This window comes from Triturus cristatus, chromosome 10 (genome assembly GCF_964204655.1).
Source record: "Triturus cristatus chromosome 10, aTriCri1.1, whole genome shotgun sequence".
Classification (NCBI taxonomy): Eukaryota; Metazoa; Chordata; class Amphibia; order Caudata; family Salamandridae; genus Triturus; species Triturus cristatus.
In genome coordinates, this window is record NC_140593.1 from 672,737,211 (window position 1) to 672,754,760 (window position 17,550).

At 45.0% G+C, this 17,550-nt stretch overlaps 1 protein-coding gene across 6 annotated transcripts in view; it reads left to right on the plus strand.

The window, feature by feature from the left end:
- LOC146789879 (uncharacterized) overlaps positions 1–17,550 on the plus strand; it is a 499,281-nt gene that overhangs the window by 323,432 nt on the left and 158,299 nt on the right. For all 6 annotated transcript variants that reach the window (XM_085628145.1, XM_085628146.1, XM_085628148.1 and 3 more), the window contains exon 5: positions 13,232–13,320. In XM_085628145.1, coding sequence (XP_085484271.1) covers positions 13,232–13,320 — 89 coding nt within the window. The remainder of the gene's footprint in view (positions 1–13,231; positions 13,321–17,550) is intronic.

A 17,550-nucleotide genomic window follows, 5' to 3' on the forward strand; every position in this document is an offset into this window, starting at 1 on the left:
AGAGGAGTGGAATACTAATAGATATCTGCTGAGGAAGAGATGCTCTCTGAGGGGAGAAAGTGTGTACTGCTGGAAGGTTCTCTGTGGGGGAGAAGGAATGTACTGCCCATAGGTGTTCTCTAGGGAGTGGAGTGTACTGCTAGTAGGTGCTCCCTGGGGGAGAAGAGGTGTACTGCTGATTGCAGCAGGGAGGTTCCACCGTACAGCATGCATGTGTATAGGTTATATAGGTTTCCACCCACGGCCTGTCATTAAGGGATGGGGGGCCCGACCCATCCACCTTTTTCTGAGCACTAAGATTGTCTTTCAGGCTCAGGAAAAGTCAGTCTGACAGACACTCTTCATGTTCATGTCAGGTAACCAGAGGCTGCACGTGGGCAAAATGTGCAGGCACCTGTCTGCCTGAACAGAAATTTGCTGAGCTGAAGATTTCAGAGCATGGTGGGCATGACCCCTAAAGCTCTGCAAAGTCTTCTGTGAGCCTCCCCCCATGACGAGCGGGAGTGACACTGATAACATTTGGACCTGGGTGCTTAACTTTTAAGCCCTCAAGTTCCCAAGGCCGAATGTCCATCAGTGATGCTCGTCACAGAGTAGGGTGGGATCAGCAATCTTACTAACCCCATCCCACTCTGTGATGAGTAAGAGACTGCCGCCTCCTCTCATTAGCTGACACAGAGAGGAGGCAGCAGATTCAGTCTTTCAAGAACCACTAAGGCTTCCTTCCGCCACTTGAGATCACCTCTGCAGCCCAGTAATTTTTTTAGAATGTTGGGCTCTTGCGTGCGTGCGTGCGTGTATGTATCAATGTTTGTGTATTTATGTGAGCGTGGTGCTGTGAATGGGTGTGTGCATGTGCTGGGTGTGAGTATGAGTGTGAAAGAAAGTGTGCGCTATAGGGTCCTCCCAGATCGGGTACTTGCAAATGATCACGCCGCATATGGAGCTTGGTATTACACATATTTATTCCTCAGCATGTAACCGGCAACTGAAAATTCTACCTCACAAATTCTTTCACCCACACCCTCGCACTCACGTCGCTGTTCTAAGGAGTCTATCAGGAACCAAAAGGGTGCCGTCATCTCTCGTCTAAAGAGTACATCAATACATATATACATCACTGATCTTGAATAATTTGTTTTGGTGCTCGAATCAATTGCCAAGATCTGGTCATATGAGATTGTACAGTAGAAGTGTCCATGACTGGCACTGGTGACAGAGACACTGGTACAGGCCATGAGACCCCAAATCCTGACAAATACAGGTCCCAGTATATAGTTGTCAGTGCAAACTCTGCAACTTCCTCAAACGCATGGCAATCAATGGGACCGTCTTCCTTTTTTTCAAGGATATCTAGGAAAGAAAATGTCAGATTGGTAGTCAGTCTGGTGACAGGCGGATCTCCTGGAGTTCACAGATCTGCCTTCTGTACATTTTCAGCCGACTGTATTCCCAAATGACCCGAGGAAACAGCATGCCCTCAGGTAGGGAATCCAACAGCTGGTGTTGAAAAATGGCATCTGTCCTGTGCCACCCCTCGAACGGAGCCAGGGTTATTACTCAATAATTTTTTGGGTTCAGAAACCCCCTGGCAAATACTGCCTGGTGTTGGACCTCAAGGGTCTCAACAATTTCCTCACACAATGCACCTTCACAATGACCACACTGCAGAACATTTTTCCTTTGCTAAAATAGGGAGATTACCTGGTGTCACTGGATATGCAAGATGCATACCTTTAATTCCTATTTTTCAGACACACCAAAGTTTCTGCGGTTTGCGGTGGAACAGCATCATTACCAATTTCAGGTCCTTCCATTTGGATTAACCTTAGCCCCAAGAGTTTTTACGGAGCTCTTGGCTCTTATGGTGGGTATTTTGCATAATTAAGACATCCATGCATATCCTTATCTTGATGACTGGTTTATTTGTTCTCCTTCTTTCCCAGAGGCAGAGTGATATCAATGAGCTGTGGGCCCTTCTTCAGGATTACGCTTTCCTCCTCATTTTCGAGAAGTGTCGGCTCATACCGACTCAGATGCTTCATTTCACCGGAATCCTGCTTTGTATGGACATAGGAGAAGTATTTTCTTATCCAGACAGGATACTCACATTATATCTCATATGAGGGAACTGTTACATCAATGTCGGACCTCAGCAAGACTGTGTTTACAGAGTCAGGGTGAAATGGCATCAGCTCTGGCCATTGTTACCTGAAGCCATCTTCACTTTTATTCATTGGTACATCACGTCTTGTCACGTTGACATCAACTCTCACAAGACTACGAGGCTCTAATTCCAATCACTCCACAGATAACATTGGATCTTCAGTGGTGGCTCAGTCCAGTGCCTCTTCACAAGGGACTTCAGTTGAAACAGTCCAATCAAGTGGTAATATCTATAGATGCCAGCAAGAAATGGGTGGAGTGCAATTCTAGAACCTCTACAGCCCAGAGGAGATGGAAATGTCAACAGTCTCAGCGTTTGTCCAGCTGGGGAGAGCTGTCTGCAGTCAGCGCAACTCTGGAATATTTCCTTCCTCTACAGCAACACAAAAAGATGCTTGTTTTCCGGTCCAGGGAGGAATTGATCGAGCAGTTCAGGCTGGGCTGTTCCCATAGTGAGGAGAGTCAAGACTGATTTGCATATAGCTGGGTCGAACTGAAATGGCGTGGCGAGCAAAGGAACAATGAATTTAGGACCAGATCTGTCACTGGAAGTGAATGTTTGACAATGTTCAGAATTCCGTCCATCATTCCGTCCATCATCTTTTTGTGTTGCATATTTCCTTCCTCTAATCAGCCATCAGTCAGTTTGCATTCAAATCGACTATCAGATTGTGAAGGCCTGTGTCAACCATCAGAGAGGGATGCAGTGGTGGCTGCTTCGGAATGGGGGCAGGATAATAAAAAAGAAAATATCACTTACCTTATTAAAGCCGCAGCTTCCCCTCTGTCCTCTTCACTTCCTGGTTCCCGGCAGCACACAGGCTCCTCTAAGCCAATCACGATGCTGCTGTCACCAGCATTACAGCAGCATCGTGATTGGTCTGAGCGCCCTGACAGTGCCTGGGTCCCTTGGGACTGTTCTTCGCCCAGCTGTGCAACACAGCCAGGTGGATGAAAGCTAAGTGTGCATCACTGTTTGGCCGGCCCAAGACAGCTGGTCAAACTGTCATGCACACTTAAAGTGCACCAACCACTCCTTCTCCATGTGATCCCAGCCCCACATTAACCTGGCCCCATAGCCCAGTCTAAAAACAAATTATAATGTTGTTATCATTTTATTGTTCCTTTCTCCACTGCACTGAGAGTAGTGAGGCAAAGCTGTTCCGCCTTAGCGGAGGAGCCGCTGCTGGAGGGATGATCTGTTTTCAATGTCTTCTTTCCAGGGAGATACATAGTTGGCCAGAGTCCAATCTTAATTCTCTGAAGTCAGTTTATCTTCCAGGGATGAGGAATGGACTCATGACCAGCTGAGTAGAAGTTTCCCTCTTCAATATCCCTCCGTCTCTCTCACACAGTATTTCAGGAGGTTTGCCATTGGTCCAGCCTTCTTTAGTTAGACCTCTTTGCGACCCGAGATAATACTCTTCTCCCTCAGTTTTGTTGACTAGCCCTATCCAGGGAAGCATGGGCGTTAGATGCATCGTTAGTGAGCTTGCCAAGGTTCTTCTCTAGTGCTTTCGTCCTATTTTGCTATTAAATTGGGTCTTACAGAAGATTTGCAAGGATTGGGCCGTGATACTCCTGGTTGTTTTGGAGTGGTTGCGGAGACTTGTGGTTTCCATTGTTGAATCAGATGGCTGCTGTTCTTCCATGGGTAGTTCCTCTGCAGCCTTCACCTTTGAGCCAGCCACTTTTGTCCCAGGAATAATTCGCTCTGTTGAATCTGGAGGTTTGGTAGCTAAACGGTTGCTCATGTTAGCCAAGGATTGCTCTGCTGAAGTAGCAGTCACATCGTCCTTTCACTCAAAAATCATACAGTCGCCATTGGAAGAATTTTGAGAAATGGTGTCTGTCCAAGGGATTACAGACTACTCTTTGTGATCCAGTAAGAATTTTGGATTATTTTACTGGATGGCTTCATCTTCAGATTAGCAGTCTCCACTATTGGAACACAGTGAGCTGCCATTCTAGCTTTTAGGAGAGAGGTTGTAGAAGAAATTGCCCTTTTAGCCTCACTCTAAGGGGCATATGTACAACAGAATGACGGAGCATGGCGTTAAGCAAATCTTGCTAATGCCACGCTCCGCCATTCTGAAAACGCAGGGATGCACCATTTTTATGAAGATACGCCACACCCCTTCCTGCACAATAACACTCATTCTTGGTGTTTTGCTGTGTCCATGTGTAAAAACAGCAAAAACAAGGAGCACTAAAGCATTTCTCCTCGTTTCGCCATGTTAAGACAAGGTTTTCCCTGGTCTTAATTTTGGCGCTGTCTCGTATTAATGCCACCCTTGTAAATAGGGGGCAGCATCAAAATCAATGGGTGTTGTGGCGGAACGCCCATCACAACACCCATTGCCCACCCCTTTCACACTAAGCATAGCTTGAAAGTGTGTCTTATTTACATGGTGGCATTACGCTGCCTTGTAAATAAGGCAAAGCTCTTAATGCCACATGAACATCGTCAAGTGACATTCTTGTGGCGATAGGGGCTTGTAAATATCCCCCATAGTTCTTCCAATGCCCTTCAGTACATTCCCTAGCTCCACTGTGGAGTGTACCCCTGGTTTTAAGGACTTTAAGGGTTCACCATGTGAGCTACCGGAATATGTTGATCTTAAATTGTTGACCTAAAAGATTTTTTTTTTCTGGTGACAATCTGTTTGGGACATAGGGTGGGGGAACTGGGTGCTTTACTTTCAGTTTTCCCTTTCATTTGTTTTTCTTCCAGATAAAGTGGTCCTACATCCTAGTCCCTCTTTTTTAACCAAGGCTCCATCGACTTTTCACTTTTCTCAGGACAGTGTCCTACCAGTATTTTACTCCAAGCCTTCTTCGACGGAGAAGGAGATGCTTCATACTCTGGCCTTGTAGAGGGCTCTTTCTGTGTATTTGAACACAACAGCTTAATTCCACAAAGAAATGCATTCTTTGTCACCTTTGGTTTGCTGAATAAGGGTTCTCGTCCCTCAACATTGATTCTGTCTAGGTGGATTAAGTCCACCATTATCATGTATTGGTCATTCAAGATATATCCTCTAGGATTGTCTGCCTGCTAGCTTCGTTTACAGAGGCTTCATTGAGAAACATGTGCTGTGCAGCCACTTGGAAATCTTCACATACTTTCCTTTTGCTCTATTTAGTTCACTTGGGTGAAGGGTTTTCTACTTCTTTGGAGATCATGTGTTCTCTTCTGTTTCAGACACATAAATTACTTTTTTCATTGGAGATGTTAGCCTGTATTACATATTTTCATTAGCATTCATCATTTGTTGGTGTAATGATCAGCTATGCTGTTATATAACCAGTCATAACTGTTTGGGTACGATCTCGCAGCTAAGCACCGGGTCAGGGAAGATGCACAAGAAGGTAATGCACCACTTACTTACCGGTAATCAGTGCTTAATTTCTAAAAGAAAGAGTGTCTGTACCTAGAGTTCTGCTCAGAAGGCCAGGGATGGTGCAATTAAATGTGGGCATGCCAAATGTCAAGGCTGGTACTCTTAAATCCACTATATGCCTCTTTAATCCACTAGCAGACACTTCCTGTTGTTTTATCCTACTCTTTCAAGTTCCTGCTTTTTAGGTCTCGCCTGACCCAGCGCATGCGCTGGTCTGGCGAGACTTTTTGTGAGGGCTCCAAAAAGTGCTACCATGGCCAGCCTAGAGCTACAGTGCATGTGCGCGGGCGCGCGCTTAGGAGCAGAGGTACCATATGGCAAATCTTGTCATGCTCATTAAGTGCCCATGATCACTTTCACTTTCGCCCGCGATCACTTTCGCGGCGCCCCTTTGATGTTCTCGTTCAAAGAACATCAAACATCAAAGAACATGTTGTTGTGTTAATGCTTTGCTGCGCCCGTTTGACTTACAATGTGCATTCCCTTTCCACAAACTCAATGTTTGTGTTCCTTTATTTTGAGATGCTTTTAGTATTACTGTTTTGTTACTTAAAGAACATTAAGGAAATGTTACTGTGAAACTGGACAACGTTCACAGTGTTTATTTCTGATTGCAGCGGCTGCTTCATGTCCGTTGCACCATTCAGGGAGTCCTTTCATTGATGCTTTCATGAGGACATGATGAGGAAGCTGGAAACTTTTGGCACATTCTCTTTAAAAGCACGGCATGTTGGTGACTGGTTAATCGATTAGACCTATGTAGCGCTTTAGATCTCAAAGTGCTATGGTGGGTGCAGCAGTTACAACTCATGAAATATGGGGTGCAACTCACAAGGAGGGGGCAGGTTTGAGTGCACATTGGCTGCAATCGAACTCTTAAGATGATGGGCTGTGTGTATCCATTATCAGCACTCAGTCTTCGCTAAGTGATCTTGTTTGTTTTGTTGTTGTGTTAATGCTTTGCAGCGCCCATTTGACTTACAACGTGCTTTCTCTTTCCACAAACTCGTTGTTTGTGTTCCTTTATTTTGAGATGCTTTTAGTATTACTGTTTTGTGACTTGACTTAAGGAACATTAAGGAAATGTTACAGTGAAACTGGACAACAAGTTCACAGTGTTTATTTCTGATCGCAGCGGCTGCTTCATGTCCGTTGCACCATTCAGGGAGTCCTTTCGTTGGTGCTTTCATGAGGACATGATGAGGAAGCTGGAAACTTTTGGCACATTCTCTTTAAAAGCACAGCATGTTGGCGACTGATTAGTGGATTAGACCTATGTAGCGCTTTAGATCTCCAAGCGCTATGGTGGGTGCAGCAGTTATAAATCATGAAATATGGGGTGCAACTCACAAGGAGGGGGCAGGTTTGAGTGCACATTGGCTGCAATCGAACTCTTAAGACGATGGGCTGTGTGTATCCATTATCAGCACTCAGTCTTCGCTGAGTGATCTTGTTTTGTTGTTGTGTCAATGCTTTGCTGCGCCCGTTTGACTTACAACGTGTTTTCTCTTTCCACAAACTCGATGTTTGTGTTGCTTTATTTTGAGATGCTTTTAGTATTATTGTCATACATACAACCACAACCACACACAAAACCACACATACAACCACGCACACAACCACATGCACAACCACACACAGACACAACCACACACATACACAACCACACACACAACCACACACACACACAACCACACACACAACCACACACAACCACACACACAACCCCACACACAACCACACACACACAACCACACACACAACCAAACACACACACACAACACCACCCACACACCCACACACACAACCACAACCACACGCACAACCACACCCACAACCACACACACAACCACACACATACACAACCACACACACACACAACCACACCCACACAACCACACACAACCACACAACCACACACACAACCATGCAAACAACCACACACACACAACCACCCACACACAACCACACACACACACACACAACCACAAACACAACCACACACACAACCACACACACAACCACACACACACAACCACACACAACCACACACACAGCACCACACACACACAACCACACACACACACCCACACACACAACCACAGCCAACCACACATCCACACACACCCACAACCGCACCCGCACCCACAACCGCACCCACACCCACAACCACACCCACAACCACACCCACACATCCACACACACGCACACAACCACACACACAACCACACACACACAACCACACACACACAACCACACACACACAACCACACACACACAACCACACACACAACCACACCAAGCATTGGCATAGCCAATAGGTCTCGCCTTTGGGACCTTATATGTGTTTAGTCACGCAGCAGTTGATGTTGTTGCACCAAGGATATTGTGCTGCATAACTAAATACTTAGAAGGTCCCAAAAGCGAGACCTATTGGCTATGCCAATGCTTGTTCCCTTTGTGATGGTTTTTCGGTCTTTCTCTACCTCCGTGTTTCTGATTTGTGTGATTGTCCCTCTTTTGCTCTTGGGAAATCTCTGATGCAGAAAAATAAGTTCTAGCCCTAAACATAAGTGTTGGTGACCCACTGGCAACCACCGGCTCAAATTAAGCACTGCCGGTAATCTTTATTACTCTCAGTTTAAGTCTTACCTGATACAGTCCTGTATTTCCTCCCTCGTGCCTGGAGAATGGGATTGAATACATATTTTTCTGTAGGTTTTTATTTTAGAAGCTTAAGGAAATAATGGAATGTGATGTCATTATTCATCCCTTAAATACTGGCTGCTGAGTAGTGGTGGCCATGGTGGGAGGATTTTCAGATCAGCAAGGGAAGAGGTTCTGCAGGGCGGAGATGGAATCTTGCAGGTAAGGACTGTATCAGGGAAGACTAGGACTCAGAGGTGTGAAGATTATCGGTAAGTAACTGGGGCATTAATGATGTACTGCCCGCTCTCTTTTTTCAGCCTTCATACTGCTGTAGTCACAAAAGAAAGAGCATGTCCTGCCCTCGCCTAACTAGAAAGTACTAAGACCTAAGGTTAGTGCTTCACTTGTGCTAGTGGAGTGCTTGGAGGTGTGGGCATGCGCACTCATTTTTAGAAACTGGGGCTTATTTTTGTCACCATTGGTCTCTGCTCCAGAGCAAAAGAGAGTTAGAAAAGGGAGAAAGAAAGAGGAAGAGAAAGATAGGAAAATAATTATAAGATGAGAAAGTACTGTTGAAAAAGAACCCGTAACGGGTAGGCAGAGAGAAAGTGGCATGATTTGGAATCAGTACTAGTATGCCTTGGTATTTTGCAAGCCAAATATTCAGTTGTGGGCTCTTAAGAAAACCATTACTACAGGGGAGAAATGAGTATTGGATTTGTAGAAATATTTACGTGTGCCATATTTTACAGACTTCTAACTGCTGCTCTCCAGTTCACCGTCCCTCCAACATTTAAGTGTCCTACTAAATCCCATCTTCCAAGCGGAAATACATATTCTTATTGCGGAACAGTTCATGGAGATTTGCACTTTGTGTATGCATGGATCTAAAAAATGTTATGGAACTTATGCAAAAGGACACATTTTAAGTGTTTTGGCCATTCGCCAATGTTTCACTTTTTTGTTTCCATCCAAACCACACTGACTAAACGTTTTGCTTCTGCAACCAATACCAGAGTTTCAGGGTGGGTCAACAATTTTTGTAGCTAGTGGCATTGCCTGTCCTTGGAGGTAAACAGCGTAGTACATAGTGCATCCTGCAACAGCATTTACCACTAAATATTTGAACACGGATTTGTGGAATTGGTAATGGGTGACAGGATTATTTTTGCATATTTTAGTAGACGGACTGGAGCAGAGGTCCAATGACAGCAGGGTTACCACAATAAAACAACACCACATTACAGTAACACAAAAACATTACAGCAGCACAATAGGACAAGTACATAACACAATACAACAAACTGCTAAAATACAATTTGACAAGACAATGGCAAGACAACAATACAGTGCAGCAAGACACACATACAACACAATACACCAAAACACAAATACAGTATCCCAACAAACACAATATAACGACAGCATAACACAGCAAGATACTCACACAACATAATAATACACCGAAACAACAACTCCAGTGCACACAGCCACACAACTGCACATAAATCACATAGTGTGGTGTTTTGTGTTGTTTTCTTGTTGTAGTGTGTTGTTCTTGTGTCCTGCTGTGGTATTTGTGTTGTGCTTTGTTTTTTGTGGTATGTTGTTGCTACGATAGGTTGCTTTGTTGCTGTGTTATTGAGTTGTGGTGTTATGTTGTTTTATGGTGTATTGTGTGGGATATGTTGTTGAATCATTTTGTTGTAGTAGTGCGTTTTACTGTGCTGTTGAGTTGTACTATGCATGGCCTCCAGCTTTGCCAAAATGCCGTGCCTTGTCCTAGGAGCTTGAGTGAGGGCAGATAGAGGTTCTGACTCATGGGTTTCATTTCCAAATGGAAATACCCGGGAGTGGCCATGCTGTGAAAGTCCCCTGAGCGAAGCATAACGCACCAATCTCATGTGTCTAATACCACCAACCACCCAGGGCCGGACAGCCGAGCTCCCTTAGCATGAAAGAGGAAGGCAGGTACCACGCCTTAAAAATAGGACAGAGACGAATTTGCCTAGATGGTATGCACGAATACTGCTCCTTCGTGAGATGAGTCACAACCCTACCTATCTTTCCATTGAGTGGGAATCGATCTATTTTCAAGTCAAAGCTAAGGTGTATATTTGTTATGTGTTCATGGAAATATATGTATAGTGTACACTGCGTCTACCCGTATATAAACTACATGTTCATATCTATAATTTTTGGATTGTCACACCAAAGCAGCAGGGTATCTTGCAGTGATGCTCGAGTCTACGTTAAACAAGCATTGGCATAGCCAATTGGTCTCGCCTTTGGGACCTTATAAGTGTTTAGCCATGCAACAGTTGCATAACTAAATACTTATATGGTCCCAAAAGCGATACCTATTGGCTATGCCAAGCGGACGTGCGGCCGCGAAAGTGAAAGTAATCACGGTCAAGCGGGGCGCGCGCGCCCGCGCACATGCACTGTAGCTCTAGGCTGGCCTGGTAGCACTTTTCGGAGCCCTCTCAAAAAGTCTCGCCAGACCAGCGCATGCGCTGGGTCAGGTGCGGTCAAGCGGGGCGCGCGCGCCCGCGCACATGCACTGTAGCTCTAGGTTGGCCTGGTAGCACTTTTTGGAGCCCTCTCAAAAAGTCTCGCCAGACCAGCGCATGCGCTGGGTCAGGCGAGACCTAAAAAGTAATGCATTCATTTATAAATATTCAATCATACCTGTCAAATAGTAAAAGAGATATTAACGTATGCAAAGACTACTTGAATAAGTGATGCATTCAGATGCTACATTTTTATATCTACATTTCATCAATTTTATGTGGGTGACGCATGTATTTTTACTGTAAAGATAGGCATGAATGTACTTTCCAATTCAGGCCACTCTGAGGTTTGTAATCTTTTCTGTTTGTAATATTTTCTGTTTTTATTAGTGGTGTCAGCGTCCGAGACAAAAAAGTAAATCCGACATCATGACACATAGAAATGCGAAAATAACTTTTAAAGTTAGGTTTACCTGCTGAAAATTCACTTCATTCCTACATATTTTCCATATATTAATACTATATATATTAAGGGGTAGGTCAGCATTCATGAGGCGCATAGTGGCAGGTTTTTAAAATGGAGACAAGGAGGTAAGCATGGTCGGTATATTTAAAAAGGTCTTCGATGAGTAAAAGACGTTTTGAGCGTGTTTGTTCATGGATAACGTCCTATAGGGACCATAAAAGGCTATCGATTAGAGCCATATATGCGCCCCTGCTGTCAACAGACATTCCAGTCGACCCCCCCAGCACTTACATTTGTAAAAACAAACAAAAAAAAACGATACTAAAGCGTGTTTTACTAACGTTTTATTTAATCTGGGGCGGGGCCAGGGTTATGATAAGCAGGAGGGGGAGTGTGGGCTCTACTTACACTGTGCATGTGGTTTTTGGCCAGCAGTCTCAGGCCAGCTGAAAACCACATGCGCAGTGACCCCTCTCCAACCCCAGCTGCAATGCTGGGGCTGGAGAGAAGAGGCACAGACTAGTCTGTCCTGGAGCACACATCATTGGTGCTCAGGCCAATCCTGAAGTTACTCTCATGTGAGACCAGCTTCAGGATTGGTCGTAGGGCAGGCTGGGTGCCTGTGCCTGCCTGCAGCGGCGCGGCGGAGAGGAGCGGAAGAACGCAACACGATGCTGGTGGGCAGCGGGTAAGGTTAGTTTTGTATTTGTTGTCCCCCCATTCCATCCCCTGGGGCTTGATGAGGGGCAGAATGCCTCTTAGATTTCTCTCAGCACTAGGCCCCACCCCCTCTAAGCCTCCGCTTAAACTGTGAAGTTATTTTGTAAGTTGGCAGGTATGTATAGGTAGGTGCCTATGACACAGTGTTTGTAGGACTCACATCTGGGCATAACCTTCCCACTTAAGGAGACACACTAAGGTATACAAAGAAAAAGTGTACAAAAAAGTGATGGATGGAATGCTTGATTTAATATCAGCCATTGGTTATTACTCAGGCCACAGTAGAGTCAATTATTTTGAATACAATGCTACCTCAGCTTGGATCCAGCCATATGTAAATCAGTCTTGAACTGGCTCCAATGAGAACTTTTTTGTATACATTAGTGTGTCGCCCTGAGTGGGACGGGTATGTCCAGACATGGGTCCAGTGCACACTGTGTCACTGAAACCAAGCTATACCTGGTTGATGAGCCCTAATGAGGGGAAAAACGGTACAAGGTTGCTTGTGTTACAATTCAAGGTCGACCTGGCCTGGCAGTTCGGCCTCAACTGTTCTCATTGGATCAGGGTCAAGACTAATTTGCATATGGCTGTGGCAACCTGAAGTTGCATGGTGTGCAAAATACTGATAGACTGGGATGCTGCCCCAAGTAATTACCACTGGCTGTAATTAATTCAAGCATTCCATCATCACTTTTTTCTATACTCTAATGTGGCACCGGCCAGTAGTCAAGAACTCAATGGGTGTCAGACTCATTCATGCTCTATAGGGGCATGAAAGGGGGCAGTGTTCAGCACCTGGGACTATGCAGGAGAAAGAAAAACATCCACTTTTTGTTCCTGACCCCATATGCACAGAGGCAGATTGTGCACCAAATTCTCCATGGAGGCAAGGTTGCAGACAACTTTCAGGCCCCCTCTAAAAGTAATAAGATGGTTAGTTGCTGTATCGTTGCGGAGATCTTCTGTAGGCCACAGGTTCAAATCATACTGATGTCGACTTACTAGCACATTTATTAGCACAGTCAATACGGTTAGGAGTAGGCAATGTGTGTAAAATGATACAGGTCTGGTCCTGCCGCTGTATCAGAGAAAACAGCAACTTAGCAGCTGGCAATGAGCAAAGCAGAAACTGCTGGATTTAGAGGACGGTAGGGGGAATGTGGTGGCAAATTCACATGTGTTTGGATTGCTGACCTTGAAGCCTGTTCTTACCTGTCATTATTAACCAACTCAACAGTCAGCAATGTCACAGTGAGGTGAGATCAGTGTAATTTTAGCTTATAGTAACTCATGATCTCTCTGCTCCACAGGCGGCTCACAACAAGGAAGAGCAGAACAAATGGCTGCAGGCCATCTGGAAAGGCATGGTCATGTCTGGGCATGAAGAAACGCCTTGCAGGTATTTCACTTCTGTGCAGTTTTCTCTGCTCCAGGTCTTCAACTGTTCCAACCAAGCCCACAATCCTCATTAACTGTTGAGGACTTACATTATGTGATACGACCCTCAACCTCAACTCACTTACACAAACACACAAGCACACACACACATGCACACACCTCCCCACATAAACATGTACAATAAATTGAGTATATACATACACGCACACACATATATTCTACACACACACATATTCTAGAGCTGCAAGATGACTGGCTTAGAGTAGCAGCTGTGGCTGTGCCTAGTACCACAGTACCCCACAACACCAACTGAAGGCAGAAAATAGGGAGTAACAAGGAAGGTTTGAATAAAAAGAGCATTAAATACAACCCTGGAGACATTTGCGCCAATAATGACACAGCTGTGTCTACCTGCCTAAAGCTTATATTCACAACCTTGAGACAACAGCTATTACACATCACATGGGCCAACTGTGCCCACCATCCTTGGATTCCTGGTTATAAAGAGCAAGACCTCCCTTCTCCAAATGCATTAGTAGCATCAACTCCCTCCTACTCTTGTGGGTAGTCAATAATTCAACTTCCACAATGGTCTAACCCACTTCTATGCTACCTCTTGGAAGTTCTGGATGGCATGGTTGGAAAACTACGTTGCTGCGTTGTAAGATGTTTGGTTAGCAAACAAACCTCCTGGTGCTTCACAAGCAAGATAGTAGAATGACCCGTCCTGTGTATGACTTCATGAACTTGCCAGCATGTGCACCCTTATAGAGCTGAACATGCATTTGCCCCCAACTAATCAAGGGCCACCATCTTCTTGATACCTTCATCAGTATGGCAAGAAAAATGACTATTTTTGGCTCAAAGAATAGGTTTTCCCGAACTGCATACAGGAAGTGTTATCCAGCCTCAATGGTGTCATCAATGGGAGCAATATTTAATGCATGCTGCCACCATTAGGAAATTCCACCACCAGGTCCAAGTGCTCCTAAAACTGACATATGGCCCACCTCCTTCTCAAATATACATTTTAGTTGTAGTGGACTAAAGAGCACCGCAGTCCTTACAGGTCAGCAGAAAATTTTTTGGGGAGACACCATCATGAAATATTATGATTCAAACTTGGTCCCGGAGCAACCCGTGGACACAAGCCAAACACAGGTCTTTGTGCTGTCCTCCTGGAGATGCAGAACCAAATGAGTGGGCTCCCATCATATGTGCCAGTGGCACTCAAGTCAGGTGGATGATGATGATGACTTGCCCAAAGATGCCTTTTCCTCCAATGATGAGCACTGGTGCGGTCCTTGAACCAGCTTTCATTCCATGCATCGTCCAGCTCCTCCTTTCCTCCTGGTTCAGTGTGTATTGGAGAGGTGCCACTAAGGCATATTAAGCTGGGGCAGATAGAGTTTCTTCGTCCAACTGCTCTGGCATTCTTCTTGCTGGTGACTTCATCCCTCTGTGACCGAATGTTGGACTGGGAGGTAAAAGCAGTCCTGGAAAATGTGTTCATAACAGCCTCATAGCGTACCGAATGAGTGTAGTGAGATGTCTCGAATGTCTCCAACAGGATTTCAGGGGTGGGGAATTATATACCTATCTAGAACAAAATTCTTTGCATTCCCCGGGCCTGTTTGCCAGGCTGCTCATGATCACTCAGCCACCCACTCCTAAAAGGAGCCCCTTGGTCCTCAGCTTACCTGGAAATGTTCCTGTGCACCATGTGGCTAGTTCAGCTATGCCTGTCCCCCTTTAAGGGCACCTTGATTTTGAAGTAGAAGTTTCCATCCCCAATTCATTCTTTCCTTTGCAACAAGTTCAACTCTTGGGTACTCTTTGCAGTTTGGCACTGCCAGCTCCTTTTTATGTCAAGCTACAGGCACCATCCTTTTCTCTGCACATTCTTCTGTTATTGACAGCACTTATTACCAATAGTATCGTCCATGTTACTCGCTGGACTGCTGAAAATGCTCATTGATCCTATCTACTGTGGCTCCCAATATATGTGAAGCCACCATGCCGTTGTTTCATCAGCTCCCAGGTTTACTAGCAGACCTGTTGAGCAGCACCTTAGTATAATAGCTAGGAGCACAGTTCTGTAACTAGCCGCATACCAATGTGCTTTACGCAGCATGCATTCTTAGCACTGTTACGTTACTGACGGTAATGAAGGTTGAAGGACGTGTAGGCTAATGTCAGCTGCTGATTTTGACTTCAATAGGCCTGGTTTATATACTAAACTTCCATATGTAACACATTTTGTCTTAGACATGGAGAATTTATTTAATAATCACAGTCGTCATAATACTCCAATTCGCAAGGATGCACTCTTGTAAATGACTCTTTATCCTTGTGAAGCCAAGTAAAAAGGAAAAGGTTCTTGTACGGCAAGATCGGAAAGAACCGAGAACAAAGTCAAGTTAATTAGATAAGATCTGGTACCTTAGAGTGCTTTTTTACAGGAATGAGTCGAAACCTGCGGTTGAAGAGCTGCTGAGTTCCTACTGCTGCCCGAGGGCTGAGGAAAGCTCTGTGACAATGGAGCTGTGCTGATGCTGGGAATGATTGTGGTAACAAGGCACGTGTCTAATTCTAAGAGCTGGAAACATGCATGATGTTGTTGGCGTGGTGAAGGAAGAAGAGGGCCCTGACCTCCCAACATTCAAGAAGGCACTTGCCAGACCTAAGAGGAGATCCCCAAGTCTCTGTCAACCTGCAGCATTGGCTCTCTGGATTGTTGCACTCCATCCTCCAAGTTTCAGCTCTGGACTCCTGTTGAGAGAATTAGGGGCTCATGGTAGAAAAGAGTGGCCCCACCCAGTGGTGGTCCGAGTCCCCTTAATATTGCAAGTCTGGTGCTTGGAGGACTAGTGTGTTTGGGTGCACATACCCCGGAAGTGGCCGTGAGTCGATCACCCGACGGTCTCCTTACTGGGGGGCCTTGAGTAGAACCAGACTACCTGTGATGACCATGGTAGGGCAGACTGCAGCTCCTAGACCAGGGCTGAACTGGAATTTATAATCAGCCCTGCAAGAACATTTAAACCAGCCATACACTGCAAGGGGTCACGTGATCATGGCTGGCAGATCATTACCCATCCTTCCCCGGGGCTGAAGCCCACTATATAAATGCCAGACTGACCAGTCCTGCGCCTTGCAGAGGCGGCGGGGGTCATTTGCTGCCCAGGAGAGCTGATGTGAGCTCCTTTGTGGACTGTGGTACGAGACTACAGCTGTAGAATCCGATCTATTAAACTGTAGGAGTTGGCCCTTCTGACTGTTCACTGCTGCTCTAGACTTCGGCATGGGCACGGCCGATGACTCCAGATACACTGCGTCTTGCCTGATGCACTGTTGAGAGCGTGGCCTGAATAAGGGAGAAGTCGTTTGATTTCATAAACGGTGCTCCAACATCGCAGCTTGGTTGTGCTATTGCAGACATCTCGCGGTATTCGCTCATTGGAAAATTTAGTAAATGTGGCACAATTACATTTAATTACCATTACCCTTTTTCCACACCAAATTCTATTCTCAAGGTGATGAATTTTGGTCACCGTATTTTGAGCAAAGGAGCTCCCTCATAAACACAGGCAAGTAATGAAATTCAAATACATATTTTAGTCAAGAATGAGTGTCTGAGTAGTTTTCAAGGGTTTTATTTTCTAATTAATGTTTAAGATTATCTATTTCTTCATTTATTGATCATATATCAATCAGGTTACAGAACTGAAAATAGAAAAATAAAGTTAGTGCAGAGCATGTTATAATGTTGACACATCACGTTTCATAAAGGAAAGAATCCCTATCCTAAGAAATGTGGCGCGAATGATGTCAGTCAGAACTCATGAAGAGTTAAAAAATAAAAGCAATAGAGAGATTGGCATGAAGCTAAATCAATAATGAATAATTCCTGAATTTCCCATAAAGAGAGATAAAGCATAGAGCAAATAAGCCTTGTCAAAGCCAGCTAGTCAAAGCATAAAGCTTGGGGTTTTTAATAATAGAATGGAACACATAGCCTACATCTAGTCTGACCTCGTCTTAATCTGTTCTGCTCTCCATCAAAGTCTGCCCTCTCCTCCTCTGTATCTGCGAATCTCCTCTGTTCCACTACCTTCATTTCAGCATCTACCTCTGCCCTCTCCTCTCTCTCTCTCTGCAGAGCTCAGTCTCCAAGTCTAAGTCCCCTCCTCTGCATATCTCGAAGTCTGAAACTCCTAAACTAGGAACG